The 20,496-nt window shown below is 44.0% G+C and overlaps 1 protein-coding gene across 5 annotated transcripts; it reads right to left on the bottom strand.

The window, feature by feature from the left end:
• Nucleotides 1–698: 698 nt before the first annotated feature.
• On the bottom strand, nucleotides 699–15,328 carry RPP38 (ribonuclease P/MRP subunit p38). 5 transcript variants are annotated; one of them, XM_059892534.1, is made up of 3 exons: nucleotides 15,242–15,328; nucleotides 4,886–4,926; nucleotides 699–1,643 (listed from the first exon to the last, which is right to left on the bottom strand). In XM_059892534.1, the coding sequence occupies exon 3, from the start codon at nucleotides 1,630–1,632 to the stop codon at nucleotides 784–786; it is 849 nt and encodes a 282-aa protein (XP_059748517.1). In that variant the 5' UTR covers nucleotides 1,633–1,643; nucleotides 4,886–4,926; nucleotides 15,242–15,328; the 3' UTR covers nucleotides 699–783.
• Nucleotides 15,329–20,496: the final 5,168 nt, after the last annotated feature.

Below are 20,496 nucleotides of genomic sequence, written 5' to 3'. Positions count from 1 at the left end.
ACTCAGAGCATCAATTATGCTCCACACACTAACACAAATGACCCTGTCACGACAGACCCACATCGGAGCATACCGCCTCCTCCGTTTACTTTTCTATTCTCTTCCTGCCTCCTTTCACCTTTTTCCATCATACTTTTTATACATGTTAAAGTTCCAAGGGGAGAAAATAATAATAAAATTCCAAGGAAGTAAGTTAACCAAATAAAGTGGTGAATTCTAGTCAAAATAGCTTACCTGGCATTTTCTATGTTTAGCCTTTCTCCCAAGCCCATACCTACCTACAAAGAAAGGCAAACTGACAGTAAAAATTAATAACGTATTACTTCTGAGAACAGCATATTGCTTGGCATTTAGTATCTCTCCCCTACACGGATGGTGCACCTGCAGTCTAGCATCATCTCCCCCACCACCCCACCCCACAACTGGAACCGTTGTTTGTGTGGCAGGTTTTCCAAGTTTGGATGGAAAGATGTTCAGTGTTGCAGGATACAGATGTTCTTGTTCACAAGCGCTATACCAGCCTTTTAAAAAGTGAATTTATGCCAGCCTGGACCTTCATTTCAATAAAGCTTCATTTTGATATTCACACTTCTGAACAGTCTCTGCACTTGGTGTTTCTAAGCTTCAGCATATCTGTATTCTACAGTCACAGAAAATCTTACACATGTGAAAGGAATGACACTAAATAGTCCCAAGAATATATGTAAAAGTCATTTTATTCATTTCTAGGCTTCTTAACAAGGTGTTTTTTACAACTGTATCAAGTGACAGGCTTATGCAAGATTACTTTGAAGCCGTTCTCTTACTTTTGGGTGGTTTCCTTATCTTATTGGGGTTTGGAATCAGTTTTTTTATCTTCAGAGGTTGTAACACTACAGGCTGCTGACCCTCAGCAAGCTTTCTCTTGGGTTTAGAGAGGTCTTCAAAGGAAGTGTCCAGAATCTCTTCATCTTGGCTTTCCAAAGATTCTGTCTGCAGGTTCTCCCTGGGGTCTTCGAGTGCATCCTGGAGCCATGCCACATTCAGACGGGGGACTCTGGGGAGGATGGCCCTCAGTTCCTCCCCAAAGGCAGTAGTGTTCCTCTTGAACCCCAAGGCCAGGACGCATTTTAAGCCCAGGACAGGTGCGAGCCTCTCACTGAGCCGGGGAACCTGGCAGGCGGGGACACCTCTGCTGACACTCAGCTGCACCAGGTGTGAGGTCACGATGGCTGGCTTGGCAGACTTACACGCCAAGGCCAAGAGCAGCTCGTTCCTCTCTAGTGCTCTGGTGACCTCGTTGATGCCGATAGCAAGCTGCTTCCTGACGTCAACCGGGGTCCACCCTGACGCCTGGGCATCACCTTTGGGCTTTTCTTTCTTCAGATCCTCACCAGTGTCCACGTCTATGCTGCTCGTGTCTCCACTTTGTTTTTTCAAAGGGGGCTGCTTTTTCTTTCTTTTCCTATCCTCAATCTTCTGAAGCCCGAGAGACTGAATTCTGTCCTCCAGGGTCTGCAGTATGAAGTGCATGTCCTCCCTATCCAGGACGCCCCAGCAGATGCTGTACGGGTTGTTCAGTGACGTCTTCACAGGTAGAGGTCTCGTCTTCCGCACGGAGCCCCTCCCTGGTGCCTGTGGGGCTGCAGCCATACTGAAAAATCCTTCACAGGGGAGCAGAATGGCAAAGGAAAATTCGTGTTAACTAGACATGCACATCTTAAGGATATCTTGGTTGTGCTCTGATTTTTGAAAGGCTAGAGCAAGCCTACTTACATAGGACATGTATATACTTACATATATGTATGTATATATGTAAATAATTATATATATATATGTATATATGTGACCATACACCTAATCTCTCTTTTAAGTCATTTATTTTCCCCATTTTTTCCTATGACTTAGTCTTCATTCATATACAGGCAATTTATGAATGTTTTGCCTTATTGCAATCCCAGTGAAATTCTATGTTTCCTTTATTGAAAATGTTCCAATTTTACTACTTGTCGTAATTATTTATCTTCTTCAGGACCTCTGTTATTAGTCTGATAGATTTCTGACCATTTCCTAGATTGCTTTCCACTTAGGCTTCTATTTATCCATTCAGCAAATACTGAGCACCTCTACTCCGAGTCATAGGCACTGGGGTTCAGCCTTGAACAAGTTCCCATGACCACCTCTGTGAGTCCCCACATCCCTCTGCCCTCAGCACAGAATCTCTGAGGGCCCTGGAAGCCTCTGCCATTAACCAGGTGTGATTTTTAAAGAACTGGGACCATAATCTATGCACATGACTGAAAATCTGAATGATTCATCCTGTGCCCTTTTTCAAGTCCTCCTCCCCTCCCTGGACCCTAAGTTCTTTGTCCTTCATAAAACACAGATACACAGATTCCCCCTTCCTCTGGTAAGTCCAGGCAGGCTGTTCCTCTGGCCGACAGTGTGATGAAAACAACGGGAATTTTGTAATGCAATTTAAAGATACTAATCTGTTAAGGCAAGACAGAGGGATGATTGCTAGCAAAATGTTATAGATCACTGTTCTCAGGAGCATCTCCTGATAATCCCATCTGGAGGCAACTGCACGTTCCTCTCTTCTGTATTCTTCCTCACTTCCTGGGCTCACCTGGGAACCATAGGGACCCATGTTGCAAAACTGAAAGAAGGTAAATGAGCCAGAGAAGTCTGGAGTTTGGGACTGTCCCTGTTTTCAGGTAACCAGATTTTCTCATTCCAGATTTCTCCTCATGTGAGGTCATTCATCCCACAGATGACCCCCACCCACAAGTGGCCCAGGCAAGATTAAGGATAAATTCCCCTCCAATAAACACCTTAAGAGCCTGGCTGCCAATGCTGAGGAGGAAGTCAGAACAAGTAAGGCACTTTCTCCAAGAAATATTTGATTCTCACAAAAGTCCATTAGTGGAGGAAGCAACAGACTCAGGTTAAATACCCTGCCAGTCACAGCTGGTTTCCCAAATCCAAATTCTATGCTCTTTCAATCCTGGCTGCATCTCAAAAATAAGCTGTGACTTTTTAAAGTATATAGATGGTTGGTCCTTACCCTAGGTCTACTGAATCGAAATCCCTGAGAATACGGCAGGGCTCCTTTACTTGTCAAAAGGTTGCCCAGGTGACTCTGATACAGAACTGGGATTGGGAACCATCCCTGAGACAGGGTCTCCTGACGTCTACTGGCCTCTGAAGTTCCTCCTACGTCACCTCACAGAAAACCAAAATTCAGCTCCCTGGAGTGAAAGCTACCTTGTTCCTGTCAGTACATGAACCGTGAACTTCCAAGATGTTCAAGCTAGGTTTAGAAAAGGCAGAGGAACCAGAGATCAAATTGCCAACATCCACTGGATCATCAAAAAAGCAAGAGAGCTCCAGAAAAATATCTACTGCTTTATTGACTATGCCAAAGCCTTTGACTGTGTGGATCACAACAAACTCTGGAAAATTCTTCAAGAGATGGGAATACCAGACAACCTGACCTGCCTCTTGAGAAATCTGTATGCAGGTCAGAAAGCAACAGTTAGAACTGGACATGGAATAACAGATTGGTTCCAAACAGGCAAAAGAGTACGTCAAGGCTGTATATTGTCATCCCGCTTATTTAACTTATATGCAGAGTACATCATGAGAAATGCTGGGCTGGATAAAGCACAAGCTGGAATCAAGATTGTTGGGGAAAATATCAATAACCTCAGATATACAGATGACACCACCCTTATGGCAGAAAGCGAAGAACTAAAGAGCCTCTTGATGAAAGAGGAGAGTGAAAAAGTTGGCTTAAAACTCAACATTCAGAAAACTAAGATCATGGCATCCGGTCCCGTCACTTCATGGCAAATAGATGGGGAAACAGTGGAAACAGTGACAGACTTTATTTTGGGGGGCTCCAAAATCACTGCAGCCATGAAATTAAAAGATGCTTGCTCCTTGGAAGAAACGCTATGACCAACCTAGACAGCATATTAAAAAGCAGAGACATTACTTTGCCAACAAAGGTCTGTCTAGTCAAAGCTATGGTTTTTCCAGTAGTCACGTATGGATGTGAGAGCTGGACTATAAAGAAAGCTGAGCACTGAAGAATTGATGTTTTTGAACTGTGGTGTGAACTGACGTGAGAGTCCCTTGAACTGCAAGGAGATCCAACCAGTCAATCCTAAAGGAAATCAGTCCTGAATATTCATTGGAAGGACTGATGCTGAAGCTGAAACTCCAATACTTTGGCCACCTGATGCGAAGAACTGACTCATTGGAAAAGACCCTGATGTGGGGAAAGACTGAAGACAAAAGGAGAGGGGGACGACAGAGGATGAAATGGTTGGATGGCATCACTGACTCAATGGACACCAGTTTGAGTAAACTCCGGGAGTTGGTGATGGACAGGGAGGCCTGGCGAGCTGCATGCAGTCCATGGGATCAAAAAGAGTCGGACATGACTGAGCGACTGAACTGAACTGAACTGAACTGTTCCTGTCAGTGGCGCCCACTGCCAGAGACTCAGTGTCTGCCTCCTAAACTTCCTTCCCGAGCAGACCTGCGCATGCCAGTCATCGGAGTCGGCTCCTCCCCTCCAGCTCTGCAAACTGGAGATTGCTCATCCAAATCCAGTGACGTGACTGGCAGAGGCTGGCACCAGGTTAAGGTGGTCAGGAAGAGGGAATTAGGTGACCATGGAGCAAATACGGTGACCTAGCAGAGCTTTTGCTGCACACAAGCTATAGTTCAGGTGCCTCCACATTCAAACAACAGGGAGGGACATCCCCAGCGGTCCAGTGATTAAGACTTTGTGCTTTCACTGCAAGGGGCAAAGCTTTGATACCTGGCTGGGGAACTAAGATCCCACAAGCTGCATGACCAAAATCCCCCCAAACAACAGGAAGTTAGTACTTACAGTTAGAAGCTCTGGGCATTAGCTCCTCCTGTCTTCAGAATCTAGAGGGGGAGACCAGAGCCAGATAAGTAGAATCTCATGGGATATAATCCAGAACTAAAGTGGGAACAAGTAACAGCGTTGGAGGAGGAGAAAATTAGGAAGGGCCTGCTGAGGTGTCTCTGGAGGCTTCTGCCCCAAACATCAAGTGGAAACTTATTAAGGTGACATCCAAGGGTCCCCATCTCCCCATCAGCCTTTCTCCTTATGCCCCACCACTGAACCACTTACTATTTACCAAGGCCACCAGTCCAGCCTTCCATGGCCTTATACCCATTCCTTCTGCCTGGAAAATGAGTCCCACCCTCAGCACCCCCACCACCTGTCTTACTTAAACAAGTATTTGTGGACTATACGCAATGCACCAAGACAGAAAGATTATGAATTACAAACAGCTACTGAACTCACTGGGCTTAATGTCTATGAGAGAGACTCATCAGCAAAGCATGTGATGCACTTCAAGGTCAGGGCCCTGAGGCCTGACAAAGTTGGGGTCAAGAAGGGCCTCGAGCAGGTGACCATATATTTATTTATTTGGCTGCACTGGATCTTAGTTGCAGCATATAGGATCTAGTTCTCTGAGCAGCATTACAACAGGGGTCTCATGCGTTGGCAGAACAGGAGTGTCAGCCACTGAACCACCTTGGAAGTCACCTTTTAACCCACATCTAAAGAATCCCCACCAAAAGGAGTACCTATTCGGGAAGGGCACCCCAGGGAACTGCATAAAGGAAATAATGTCAGTGTTGCGGGGGCATGGATGTTAGAGAGAGTAGAGAAATACTGGACCAGATGGTGAAGACTGCTGCAACCCTTACAGTGGGAGCGGCTGTTCAAAGCAGAGAAATGGCACAGCTAGAAAGACGTCATACAAAGATCTTGGTGGACTCGAGCCAGGAGGAATCTTTACCAAGACTGGAAGCAGCAAAGAGGACTCAGAAGAGTCCTGGGAAGACACGACAGTGACCTTCACTAGAGTTGCCGATGGACGGAAACACATGCTAGTTGAAACAGGAGGTACAATCCGCCCGACTCAGTGATCAACTGGGAGTGAAGCAGAGAGACGACTCGGGGAGGACTCTCGGTTTCCGGATCTGGTAACCGATCCCCGAGGTCATCTCTCTCTCGTCTGCCGTCTATGTAGTGCCGACCTACTATTCAGCACACACGACTGGAGTTATTTTCTTGTCGGCCTCCACTTCTAGGCTGCGGAGAACAGAAGGGCCGGGTGGGGCTTTGTCTGATTGCTTCTCGTATCCAAAAAACGCTTAACTCCAAATAGAGCAGAGCCTGATCCCGGGCCGGGACGCAGGAAAACACGCCGGTAAGGGGAAGCCCTAGGGATGCGGGGCCCAGAAAACTGCGCGCGCCTGGCCGAGTCGCCGGTTCGATCCCAACCAGAGCGACCCCTCCGGCTCTCAGATCCCAGCGCAGAGCCCTCCACTCACTTTTACCTCCGCGCCGGCTCCACGTGGCCGCGCTGCGCGTGCGCAGAGCCCGCTCCTTGCCCGGCCTCTGCCTTCCAATGCGGTGGGGTGGGGGATGGAACCACTCAGAGAACAGTTTTCATTCTTCTGCATCCGACCACTCCCAAACCGGAAAGTCGGCCCAGGCCGTAGCGACAGAGTTCAGGACTTTAGGAGCTGGGCGGAGGCTTTGGGAAAGGCCCTCCAGTGGCAGTGCGCAGGCGCAAGGTGTGTCTCGCGAGATCTCCAGTTGCCTGGTAACGGGCAGCCCGCAGTCTGCAGTCTGTCCTGAGGACCAGTGTACCGGTTAGACTCCAAAAGCTAGTTCTCTCTCCAGTCGCCGCTCCTTTCTAACCCAATTTCTGCCCTTCAGCGCCTGGTTCTGAACCTCTCTCGCTTTTCTGTTTTCGGCTTGCCAAAGAGACGCTAAACCAGTGCCCCCTTCACCGACTCTCTGCCGAATCCCCGGCAATGTGGAAATAAAAAAATAAAGATAAATGGGAGACGGGAAGGTGGTGAGGAAACTATGCACTTATAGGCAACGATGTAGACGATCTTGAGCCTCCGGAAAGAGGAGCCTCCGGAAAGAATAAAGGCTATCTTGAATTCTGTGAGAGCAGTTCAGAGAATTCCAAATACTATGACTACCCCAGCCATAGTAGGAGGCTTGGATGGTTAGGAATGGAGTCTCTGGGAAGTCAGACAATGTAAGACAGCTGCAGAACATTTTCAAGATCAGGGATCTGAATCTGTTGATTTACTCTTGTCAAGACCGAGACCGTAGTTTGCTTCTAACCTAATAAGCCTCCTCCCTCCTCACACCCTTTCTTTTCCCTTTCCATTCTAACTTAGCACTTTTATTCCTCTTCTAAATATTCTCCTCTTTTTCTCAATCGCTTCACCGCTCGTTTTGTTTCGCATCTTTGGTCTGTATAACTTCAATTTTCATCACCTACATAGTACCCGACTGGCCGTAAGGTAAACGAAACAAGGAGCTGTACGTGTGGTCAGAGTATTGCAGGTTACGCGGGGTAAAGTACAGTGTGACTTTTTTTTTTAATCAATTAGAAAAATAAAGAAAAAACAAAGTTAGGAGTTTGAGTGTAACAGGCTTTTGTTTCGTAAAATGAATAGTAACAGATCATCACGATGAACTGTAAACATGCAGTTGTAAAGCAATCTCAGATCACAATTTTGAGCAGCAACCTCTCATTGCCCAACAGAATCCCTCTATTCTTGAAATGTCACTGAATGTCCTCATTCAGGTCTAACCTGTTTCTATCATGTCTGTCGCCTTATTCACTAGAAACAAGATGGGCGTTTTGGGCACTGGAAGGCAAGAAGTTCATGTCTCATGATTTTTTAATATAATACTTAAAATCTTCGGTGGCAGCTAGACTTTCTACTACCCTTGGTAAAAGCTGTGACACCAGACCCTAAGGCAGGCCACGTGAAACAGGACCTGTTTGTAGACTCAGTACTGTGTTAGGTTATAACCTTCATAAATCATTCAACCCTTGAAAAACATTAATAAACCTTTTTTTGCCTTCTTCTTCTTTGGCTGAGCCACACAGCATGAGAGATCTTGGTTCCCTTGCCAGGGACTGAACCTGCATCCCCTGCATTAGAAGCTGGAGTCTTAACCACTGGACCACCAGAGAAGTCCCCCAACTTGCTGGTTTTGAATGTAACTTAACCCTGGCTTTTGATTTGGTAAATTGCTGATTATGGTTATCTTTGTTAAATTTAAATTGAATTAGCTTAACTTGTGACGCAGTGATTTTTTTTTCTGGCTTCTTATGTGGTCAATGTAATTAGTTATATTTAATGGTGACAAGCTCATATTAAAATGTTAAATGTAAGAGCCAATCACAACGTTATTATTTTTTTTTCAAAGTAATGAAAACAGTACTTTATCTACTGTAAAATTGCAGGTTAATGACTTAGTCCTACAGAGTGGCTCTCAAACCTTCAATGAACTCACACTGATTTAAAAATTATAAAGTATCATCTCAAAGATTAAATAATGATGAGGGTAAATCACATGTTAAGTAGTGCCACCAAATAAAAGTTTTAAAACTCTCAGTAGAAATTTTTGGATAAAAAGATGAGAAATTATTCAATCAAAGTGGAAGGTAATTATAATTTTAAAAGAATGAAGTATTATGAGTCTTTTTTAAAAAGTATTCCAATAAATAGTTTTAAATTAAAAAAAATAATAAAGTCTCAGATCTAGCTTTTAAGCTGTATGACAGAAACACGTCAGATTGAAATGCTAAAGTAATGGGAAGGAAATATGTGTAAGTTTTTGTCCCCCTAAGGTTTCAGATTTATAGCTTGAGTATCATTTCAGTTTATATTTACTCTATGAAGATTTGCAGCCACTATATCCATGACTCTGGATCAAGACCAGCTAAGGTCAAGATCTTAATCTCATCATCACATGACTCTAAAGCAAACTAATTAACCCTGTCTATGAAGTGATAAAAATAGTACCTGTTTTGAGGATGAGAAGAAATAATCTACTTAAAATGCTTAGCACAGCCTGATACATACAGAGTGCTTCATAAATGGAACTGATGCATCCAGTAGCAACCTGAATTCAGAGATAATAGGTTACTAAAAATTAAGCCTCTATGATTTTAGTGCCTTGTTCTGCTTGAAGACTAAGCAATAAAATTTCCATAAGAATGTTGCTAAAATGAATGACCGCATTTCTAAGGTAATTTCTCTCCCATTTGTATCATACAAACACTGCAACAAAAAAGTTTTTAAAACAATTTTCCCATGACCCAATTACCTCAAAACTCATTTCCTTTCAGTGTTTCCTTCTAATTTCACATTTAAGTGTGCACTTACATTGTTAAAATAATATAAATTTCGTGTTGATTTTCTTTTCATATAACATTTTCCCCTATATTTCCCAAACATAGTTTTCAAGTTATCACTTTAACATATATTTAGTATCTTATACTAATCAGTTTACTTTTTAATAATAGCTGTTACTGTTATTTTACCCTGTGAACTCTCAATTTTGTCTTTGAATAACAAAGTGTTCTTTTTATATTCATTCTAGAATTGGACTACAGTTAGGTTTATATGCTTGCCATGATGTAAGAGTCATTTAAGAGATCTGGCAATAAGTTTTGTCATTAACCGCAATTTTTTGTTGAAAGAAAGTTACCAGCTGGAAAGTTTGTCAATAGAAGAATGTAGGGGAATTGAGCAGCAGACTCTTCTTTCCCTCTGTGGCATCCTCATCTTTGCTCTCTGTGTGTGTGCATTAGAGTTCTCCAGAGAAGTAGAACCAGTGGAGATACAGATGTGAGTTATGGAGCCTGAGAAGTTCCACAGTCTGCTGTCTGCAAGCTGGAAACCCGGAAAGCTAGTGATGTCATTTCAGTCTAAACCCAATGGCCTGATAATCATGGGAGCTGACAGTTTAAAAATCTCATTCCAAGGACAGGAGAAGGTGAGATGGGATGTCCCAGCTCAATCAGGGAAGCAAGAAACAAGGGGGCAATTCCTCCTTCCTCTGACTTTTGTTTTATTCAGGCCCTTCCTGAACAGAGAAGCTTGGCAGGCTGCAGTCCATGGGGTCACAAAAGAGCCGGACACAACTGAGCATGCAAACGCAGTTGGTGGATTGGATGGTACTCACCTCCACTGGGGAGAGGGGATCTATTGGGTTGGCCAAAAACTTCATTCAAGTTTTTCCCCATAAGTTGTTATGGAAAAACCCAAAAAAACTTTTTGGCCAACCCAATATTTTACTGAGTCCACTGATGCAACTGCTAATCTTTTCCAGAAGCACAGTTCTTGTTCAGTTGCTAAATTGTATCCAGCTCTTTGTGACTCTATGGACTGCAGGTTTCCCTGTCCTTCACTATCTCCTGGAGTTTGCTCAAATTCATGTCCATTAAGTCAGTGATGCTATCTAACCACCTCGTCCTATGCCCCCCTCTTCTCCTTTTGCCTTCAATGTTTCCCAGCATCAGAATCTTTTCCAATGAGTCAACTTTAATACTTTGGCTACCTGATTAAAAGAACCCCCACAGATACACCCAGAAATAATGAAATAATGTTTAATCAGGCCAGTCAAGTTGACACATAAAATTAACCATCACAGTGTGATGGTTACTGTATCATACATAATAATTGTTATATAAACAATAATGTTATTTTAAAATCAGTGACTAGAATAACTTTCGTGATGAGCTACAAAATCAATGACCTTTTCAGTATGCAGTTAACAAAGCCTCCTACTGAAAGTGGTTAGTCAGTGGTTATTATCTGTCTTCAAAGTCTGGATCTTTTCCAAGACTGGCTCATTGGCTTACACAACATCTCCTCAAAACCCCAAGGACTTTCTCTCCTTCCCCTTTGCCATCCTCTGACTCTTGGCATTGTCCTCTCAAGCTCACAGCTTAATGGTCACAGCTCTGATCATCACAATCCTCACAAACACGTGGCAGGAAGCAGAAGTTTCCTTCGTGCCTTTCATTCTATCAGAAAGAAAAATCTTCTTAAGAAGCCCTGACAGACTTCCTTCTGTGGCTCACTGGACAGTATGCCACACCGAAACCAGTCCCTGGTGGGGGTGAGTGAGTCAGATGAGACTCGCTGAGACCAGTTATGAGCCTCCTCTTGGAGATGGAGCATAATATGGCTCCATAATTAAATGAAAGTAGGATCATTGACAAAAATGAAGGGGGAAATGGCTGCTAGGTGGGGAACCCGTACATTAATATCTCCAGTAGGGAGACATTTTGTTTAGTGGAGTTCAGTTGTAAAATATGTTAATTGGACACTAATACATAAAACACATGCAATATAACAACCAAATGATCAGGGTGGAAACAAAATGATGAGCCGCTATAATTTAATTCAGCCCTGTCTATGTATTACCATTGAAACCAAGCCTAAAAATGACACAAGTTTAAAGAGGAATATTAAACTCATGAGAGGTTGTTGGCAGTGGTACCTTGAGAAGATAAAGCCCTGAGCTAGCCATTACATCTTGTTAAACTGGGTAAAAGCTGGAAGGTATTCATGAACTTTACTTTGAACACTCTTTTAAAATAACAGTCATGTCCAACTCTTTGGGACCCCATGGACTGTATAGCCTGCCAGGCTCTTCTGTCCACGGAATTTTTCCAGGCAAGAATACTGAAGTGGGTAGCCATTCCCTTCTCCAGGAGATCTTCCCAACCCAGGGATCAAACCCATGTCTCCTGCATTGCAGGCAGATTCTTTACCATCTGAGCCACCAGGGAAGCCCAAAATAATAATAAATATTAAACCAAAGTAAAAGTGCCTCCTGTCGGACACAGGCTTTTTCTGAAGCTAGTTACAGTGAAATCATCCTGGTTAGTTTTTTGCAAGGAGTTTTCAAACATATTATTTTTAAAATAATGTGAAATGTGATCTTCCTGGCTATGCCTACTTAGTTGTTTGCTTTGGGAAATGGTATTAGTTGTCTGTGGTTTCAAGGAAGTTATATTAAGATGTTTGTTGTAGAAAATTATTTATCTGTAGTTGTGACATAGTCACCTGTACCTAACCTGTGACATAGTCACCTGACGTAATCACCAATTCAGTGTTAGGACATCCCTGACTTTATAACTTTACTAGTTTAGAAGTAACTTGGCCTCATTGCTTAGTCAGAAGGTACTAAGAATCCTGTTTTGATTTTCTTCCCATGTACCTGTTTATAATGAATTTGGTAGCACTAATAGACTTATTTCAAATAAATAACACAAGTATGAGTCTTTTCACTTCCTTCCTTGTGAATATTCATAATCAACAACTGTTTAGGCCAATCAGACCTTGAGCAAATTCAGCCAGTCACACAAAACCAGATATCAGAAATGGAGAACCATATCGTAATTGTTAATGTAACATTTAAAACCACTTAGATTTATGGGAAAAGCTAATATTTCTGATTAGTGACTAGTAAAATAATAAGGTGAATCTCATCATAGAAAATGTAACAAAGTAGGAAAAAAATAAAATGGGTAGAAAATTTTAATCTATGTGTAAAAGAAAATCTGAAAAATGCAGTTTGCTTCATATATAACTTTTTGTGTGTGTGTAGCCAATATGAGCTCTTCTAAGCCAAACATTATTACAACTTTTTAAGCTAGAGATAAAAAAGCCACTGAAAATGAAAAGCCTACAGGATTTAGTTTCTAATAAGGTAAATGTTTATAACTATAACCCATTAATCAAAAAACTCTCAGGGGATCTTCAATAATTTATTTAAAAGAGTAAAGTGATCTAGAGTCCCCAAAATGAGAAAATGGGCCCATTTCTTGGTACAGTCTCACAAGAGACCATCATCATAAAATTTCAATCCTCTAACTCCCGGGCTGGGCTGCTTTTCAGTTCTTCTAGCTCAAGAAACTGGTTTTCAGTGACCAGAACTCTGACCAATGTTTCTTGTAGACACAGGGTTTTTGGCTGTTACTAATTTTTACTTTTACTTCCCCATTTTTTCTTGGTTCTTTTTTCCTTCATTTTTTAAAAACTCTTTTCTTCATTTTCATCTTTACTTTTTTTCTCTCACTTTTTTCCTTTTTCAAACTTTGTTTTCTCTTATTTAGATTTGTCAGTATTTGGTTTTGTTTATTGGCATGTCTGGCATTATGTTTTGGTTCCATTATAAAGATCAGTTCATCAGAGGGCGTTGGGAAATGATTTTCTTTTGAGGTGATTTGGGTCAAGTTTCTGACCAGCTTTCCTCAATTTTAAGTTGACCTTGAGACACCTTGACTCCCAGGTCAGCAGTAAGTCCAACACACGCCTGGCCTCTCAGACATTTCTGTTGAGGATGACCGCCATATTGACAATCACCGACAGTCAAGACCATCGCCACGGGCAACATGACCAAGCTAAAGCTGGCTCAGTACATCCTGACTTAGGAAAGAGGCAGTCATGTAGATTACTAACAAGACTTAGCCAAACTCCTCCGGACTGCAGAGATGGTCCCTTGAGTAAGAACCATGAAAGACTTGAGTCCTCCCCAAACAGTATTTGTTGCGATCCATTCTGCATTCCTTGAGGAATTACTCAATGGAAGAGACATATTTGAGGACCTGGTGGCTCATGGATATCCGTAAGAAAAAGAGGTTGTGGCAAATTCCATCAGTGACACACTGTCACCAGAAGTGCATTGCTCATAGAGTTAAAGGCAGAGCACCTGCTTTTGGATGCTGATATGAAAAAAAACTTTGAAGACTATAGCTTTGGCGTTACATTCACCTTTGGCAACAAGCTAGATATCTTCATTGGCCATCCCCCTTTAGGCTGCCCTGGAAGTCTTCCAAGTCCAAATAAGATAGACCCACAGTAGACGTGTGGAATCTGAGGATCATCCTATATACACTGGTCTGCAAACCCCTTACCTTTTGATGGGCCCCCTGCCTTCAAGGAGCTGCAGGAGTCAGTACTTAATGAAATAGACCATATGCCCTTTCACATGTCCAGGAAATGTGAAAAACTGCTCAAGAAATTTCTCATTCTCAATCCCAGCAAAAAAGGTACTTTAGAGCTCATCAGGAAAGATCCATGAATAAACACAGGTCGTGAAGATGAACCAAACCTTATGTGGAGCCACTCTCTTGACTACCAGGAACCCTGACGGTGGTGTCCAGTGTGACAAAAGGGAAGAAGTCCAAGGCTCACTGATGGCTGGAAGCACAACCAAGTGATGGCCATTTATCTGCTTCTGAGGTACAAGAGAGCCGAGCAGGAGGGCCATGTCATTGCCCCGAAACCCCAGACTTTGGTGAAGCTAATCAACAGCAGCCCACCAAGGATCCACCTGAAGTTTCTGCTAACACACAACAGTGAGGTGTTAGCGAGCTGGCAGCCCCTTCCACTAATTCCTATTTTAAGAATACTCAGAGGGGCAACACAGAACATAAGCCACCTGAAGAGGACCAAGTGTAGGGCAGAAGGGTAGCGGCAAAGCCAAAGAGGGGAAGAGACCACCTAGCCTCCAGCACAAATCAATGCAGGAATTGTCTGCTTTGGGAGTGAGCAAGCCCAGGCCAGGCCTCCATGCAAAAGGGCAAAGACAGCCTAACCCTGCCAAGGTCAAGGGCTCTAAGGTGTCTGCACCCTTCCAACACCCCAGTTTCCTTGACAAAGCCATGCCTCCATAGAGATCCACGCATTACGGTTCCCCAGGGCCTCAGGGCCATGCCCCATAGGGAAGCTGGGATGTGTCCCCAGCCCAGACTCCCAAGGGTGTCCTTGTCTTCCAACCACACATTAGAAGTAGTGGCAGAGCCACAGAAGGAACCAGCGGCCTCCAGGGTGTGTCCAAAAGAAGCTCCATCCATCGGGGCAACCTCTGAAGGATAAGCCACCCCAGACTTTCTTCCGAAGGACCAGCAAGGGCTTCTTCACCAGGTTCAAGTTCAAGTTCATACTGAAATTTCTGTGTTTTGGCTTTGTCAAAAGAAATCTTGACAGTATGAGGCGGGTGGGAGACACTTCCCCCTCATGGAGTGGGAGCACAGGCAGTGAGAAAGAAAAACCGTGAGAAGGCCAGGTCGTGCTCACGACGCTTGAAGACCGTGAACTTCATGGAGCCCAGCGAGAAGGTGCAGGGCTTCAGCCAGGTGCTGGAAGCAAAGGGCGGTCAGTGCGAACTGAGCAGGAGGCCTGCGCTGCTGTCAATGCCCGGCGCCGGGGCCAAGAGGACAGGGGTCCAAACGGTCATGGCCGCCTCTCAACGTAGCTCCTTTTCCGTGGAGAGCTGCGCTTTTGCGGATTTGGAAAGCATTGTCTCCACTCCCCCGCCCCCCACCCCCGCCGCTAAAAAAATCATTGCATCTTCTACCTTCAAAAAGTGGCCAGGAGCCTCCAGGGAGACAAGAGGTGGGGCAGTCGTTGCCCCCGCACCTGTTCGCATCCGGACTGCCTGGCCGCGCATCTCGGCGCCGGCTCTGCTGTCGTGCTTGTGGGGGAGGGGAGCCAGGGTTGCGAGAGGGCGGTTTGGTAACCTATCAGAACCCCTAACGGGTGCTTCCGGGGAAAATCTCTTGGGCGAGTTTTGCTGAGCAGGCCTGACTAGTATTACAGTGACCACAGTGACGAAAAGAGTTTGGGGTTGATCATAAGAAAGCTGGGATGAAACTGAAATGTGCGCGCAGCAGGCGCTGTTTGGGTTATAGGATGCTCATTCTGGCTGCAGGTTAGAGACTCGATGGATAAGCGGCCACGTTCTCTTTATGTTTTGAAAGTGGCCTCTTACCGCAAGGACAGTGAGGGAGACAGCAAGAACAAGGTCAGCTCAAATCATTGATGGCTGGGCAACCTCTCGTTTATAATTTTTTTCCCCATTCTACTTAATTTCTTCCAGAATACAAAAACGAGAGGATGCTTCCCCAGCTTGTTGTATGTGCTATAATTTCCATGCAATGACAAGAGAAATTCAAGAATCTTCTATGGAACTCAACTCATGGATGTTAAAATTTATACAGAAGAGCAAGGTGCCAAGGACAGGCCTTCCTGAAGAAGAACAAAATTAGGAGGCTTTAATAATGAAGACAATGTGATGTAGGTGGGGGGATAAACAAATGCAGAGCCCAAGAAACTATTAGTATGTTAACTCTCATGGTTTCTCTTAAACCCACCCTAATCAGGCTTGTTCCCCCCACCCCTGCCCCAACGACTGCATTAAAACTTCCTTTCAAGTCATCAGTGATCTGGACAATGACCTAAATCCAATTGCTAATTCTCAGTCTTCAATCTAACCTAACATACTTTGGACATGAACTTGGGCAAACTCCAGGCGATGGTGAGGGACTGGGAAGCCTGGCATGCTGCAGTCCATGCTGTTGCAAAGAGTTGGACTTGACTTGGCGACTGAACAACAACAAAACATACTTTCTCACTCATGATGCTTTCTCAACACTACATTCTCTTGGTTTTTCTCTCACCTCAGTGATCAGTTCTCTGTCTCCTTTCTGCTCTTCTCCCCAAACATTTAGTGTTGAAATTTCCCATGGCTCACTCTTCAGTTCTGTTTCCATATCTCCTCCATACACATTGAGTTTCTAGGGCCATCTTATCTCAAGTTTCAGAAGTTGAACCCTTGAGTCCCAGATCTATACACCTAGCCCAGTCGAAACTTAAATATCTAACTGTCCATTTCACATTTTCACTTGGATGTCTGATATCTCAAACGCAGCATGTCCACAGTGGAACTTCTGATGTTTGTTGCTGTTGTTCAGCTGTTGAGTCATGTCTGACTGTTTGCAACCCCATGGACTGCAGCACGCCAGGCCTCCCTGCCCCTCACTATCTTCCGGAGTTTGCCCAAGTTCTTGCCTGCTGAACTGGTGATGCTATCCAACCACCTAATCCTCTGCCACCCTCTTTTCCTTTGGCCTTCAATCTTTCCCAGCATCAGGGTCTTTTCCAATGAGCCAGCTCTTTGCATCAGGTGGAGAAAGTATTGGAGCTTCAGCTTTAGCAACAGTCCTTTCAGTGAATATTCAGGGTTGATTTCATTTGGGATTTGACTGATTTGATCCTGCTGTCCAAGGGACTCTGATCTTTGCCATGCCATCAGGCCAACTCCACCTATAGTCCTTCCAGTTACTCAAGGCAAACATCTCAGAGCTGTCCTGATTCCTCTCTTTCTTTCATACCAATATAGAATCTATCAGGGACTCCTGTTGACTTTACCTTCAAAATAAATGCAGAATCTGAACATCTCACTGCCTCCACTGCTGCCACCTGAGTTGGAGACACCCATAAGTTCTCCCCTGGATTATTATAGTAAGACTCTTGCTTCCAATGTTGTTTTTTGTAGTCATAGTAACAGAAGAGATTCTTAAAAACAAAACAAAAAAAAAGGATAAAGTCAGATCATGTCAGTCCTCACTCAGAACCCTTCAGTGGTTCTGTTTGACTCCCCCCCTTGAAGCCAAACGCCTTCAGACAAGGTGTTGTATGATTAGGTCTCCATTAGACCTCTGCTCTTGCTACTCTGCTCCAGCCCCATTGGCATATCACACCTGCCAGGAAGCTCATTTCTGAGTGCCTTTGTACTGGATGCTGTTTTTGTAAGGGAACCTCTTCCCCAGGGATCTTCCAGGCCAGCTCCCTCACCTCCTTCAACTTTTACTCAAATGTCATCTTCCCAAGAGACCCATCCTGATGACCATGTTTATAATGGCAAGTCACCTCCTCACTCCACATGCACAAGATTCTCCATCTCTTTGCTCTGCTCTTTTTGAAAACTGCACCTATCAGGGGCTGCCCTGGCGGTCCAGTGGTTGGGACTTCACATCCCAATGCAGGCGGCGCAGTTTCGATGCTTGGTCAGGGAGCTAAGATTCTACATGCCTCATGGCCAAAAACCCAGAAAAACATAAGACGGAAGCAATATTGTAACAAATTCCTAAAGATTTTATTTTTTAATATATATATATATTTTTTTTTTTTTTTGGCTGTGCTGGGTCTTCACTGCTGGATGAGAGCTTTAGTTGTGGTGAGCAGGGGCTGCTCTTGGTTGCAGTGCACAGGCTTTCATTGCAGCGACTTCTCTTGTGTCAGTGCACCGGACCAAGGCACTTGGGTTTCAGTAGTTGCAACTCACGGGTTCTAAAGTGCAGGCTCAGTAGTGGTGGTGCATGGGCTTAATTTCTCTGCAGCACGTGGGATCTAGTTCCTGGACTAGGGCATACCTGTGTCCCCTGCATTGGCAGGCAGATTCTTAACCACTGGACCACTAAGGAAGCCCAATAAAGACTTTAAAAATGGTCCAAGTCAAAAAAATCTTTGCAAAAGAAAATAGCACCTATCACCTAACATCTTTCAATAGATTGTATAATTTGCTTTTTTTATATGTTTATTATCTGTCATCCCCTACCAAAATGTAAGACAAAGATAGGGATTCTTTTTTTTTTTTTTTTTAAGGATAGGGATTCTTGTTTGTTTTGCTGACTGTTGTTTCTCAAAAACCTAGAAGGGTGCCTGGGTCATGTTGGCACTCAATAACTGTTTGATTAGATGAATGAAAGTGTGAGAGAATAAGGAGGATAGGGTGGGATGGAACCAGGAGAGTCACAGAGGTAAAGGGGAGTGTTCTATTTCTTAAATTGGTGGTATGTTCATAAATGCACCCTTTATTTAAAAAAAAAACATATGTATATGCATACTGGTTTATAATGAATATTTAATAATAATAAAAATAAAAATCTTTATTGTCCAGCTTTACTGACTCCCTAAGGGTTCCACAAAACTGAGTTTTCATTGTACCTAGCATATTATGCAGAGAAGGCAATGGCACCCCACTCCAGTATTCTTGCCTGGAAAATCCCATGGGCGGAGGAGCCTGGTAGGCTGCAGTCCATGGGGTCACACAGAGTCGGACACGACTGAGTGACTTCCCTTTCACTTTTCACTTTCATGCATTGGAGAAGGAAATGGCAACCCACTCCAATGTTCTTGCATGGAGAATCCCAGGGACGGGGGAGCCTGTTGGGCTGCCGTCTATGGGGTCGCACAGAGTCAGACACGACTGAAGCAACTTAGCAGCAGCAGTATATTATGATCACTGAACAGAGGACATTGATGTTTCTGTTGTTTCTTTTTGCTCCTTGAGACAGGCCAGTCATGGCCCTGGCAACCAGTAGGAGGATGGCAACTCAAGAGAAGAACATGTTTTGAAAAGAGTGCTTGAAATAACATTCTAGACTTAGAGAATAAAATGGAGCACAGTGAATCTTCCCTCTCTTTTCCTCCTGATTTTTTATAATGACTATAATATCAAAATGTCTCAGCTGCAGATACACACCGATACCGGAGCTCACTGCAGTATTTCCCGGCTGACACACACTGATAAAGAGGGCTTTCCCTAGCAGACAGAGCACTTGCTCTTCTTCAGCTGCTATTTTCATTGTGCCTTTTAGTGTGCTTCTCATCGTTGGGAAATTTTGAAAAAAGTTCTGCCAAGGACAGAAAAAGGAATTTCTTTTTCTTTTTTTGGGGCCACATCACATGGCTTGTGGAATCTTAGTTCCCCCACCAGGGATCCAATCTGGCCCTCAGCAGTGAAAGCGCAGAGCCCTAACTACCGGACAGGGAATTCTCCTTTCAGTATATTGTTCTAAAATTTGCTTTTTGTCCTTTATTTGGAAACTCATTGATTTCACCATGAAAATAGTTTTGAGGAGAAAATAAAAAACCAAGGGATTTATGTGAAGATGTAGCAAATAATTTTTAAGTGTAATCTTATGCAAAAACAAGGTAAAATGTTTCTTATGCGAAAACAAGGCAAACCGTTTTAGGGCCTTGAACTCCTGTATCTTGTTTACATTGTTAGACATTTCAAATCAATAGCTTTCTTAAAACTGAGTTTGCCCTTTCTTCCAATCACTTTGCTCCAGGAAGACTTCTATGTAATGAACTCCTCAGATGACCAGAAAATGCAGTTCCAGTTCTATGAAAATTTAATCAGATGTGAATTACAACCCCGTTCTGTGTCTGCAGACTTGGAGTGACACTGGGTTTGTGCCCTTTGAGAACGGGGTCATGTTGAAGAGTCCTGTGCTTTTTTTTTACCCTAATTGAAATCCAGCTGGGATGGTTGCAGAGCGTGTTCAGAATGTAAGTGGCTCTCCTTTTATAACGAGAAGAAAAGAGGCAAACTACCTCTTCATTCCTGATGGGCTGTGCCTAAAGACGGGTCGGGAGACAGAGACATCAGATAAAGGCTGTCTGCCATCTAAGTTCTAAGAATCATGCAGAGGACAGAGGTATATATCAAAAGGAATCCCAAGTGAGGTCAGTGCCCTAGAGAGACCTCTCAGGATTTCCTGCAAACAACTTCTAGAGAATGAATACAGCGAGTCAGGGGCAGAGAGGAGCTCATTTATATTCTCTTCCCTGCGCCTTGCCAGTTGCAGCCTCTGGCAGCGTACAACTCTCTGTAGGGCTTGGGCTGGGAGAAGAGCGCGGCCCAGCCGGCCCGGAGGGTGTCACTCACCGCCCAGCCTTGCCCTCGCGGGCCAGCGACCAATGGGCATAGGCCGGGCCCGGCAGCGCGACCAACAGGAGCCGGCGGGCGGAGGCTCTCTGCCC

The sequence above is a fragment of the Bos taurus genome, chromosome 13, assembly GCF_002263795.3.
Source record: "Bos taurus isolate L1 Dominette 01449 registration number 42190680 breed Hereford chromosome 13, ARS-UCD2.0, whole genome shotgun sequence".
Classification (NCBI taxonomy): Eukaryota; Metazoa; Chordata; class Mammalia; order Artiodactyla; family Bovidae; genus Bos; species Bos taurus.
The sequence above is the reverse complement of the archived record's forward strand: the minus strand, read 5'-3'. Positions and strand labels throughout refer to the sequence as shown.

Coding starts and splice junctions, on each gene's coding strand:
- RPP38 (XM_059892534.1), bottom strand. CDS start 1,632: ATGGCTGCAGCCCCACAGGCACCAGGGAGGGGCTCCGTGCGGAAGACG.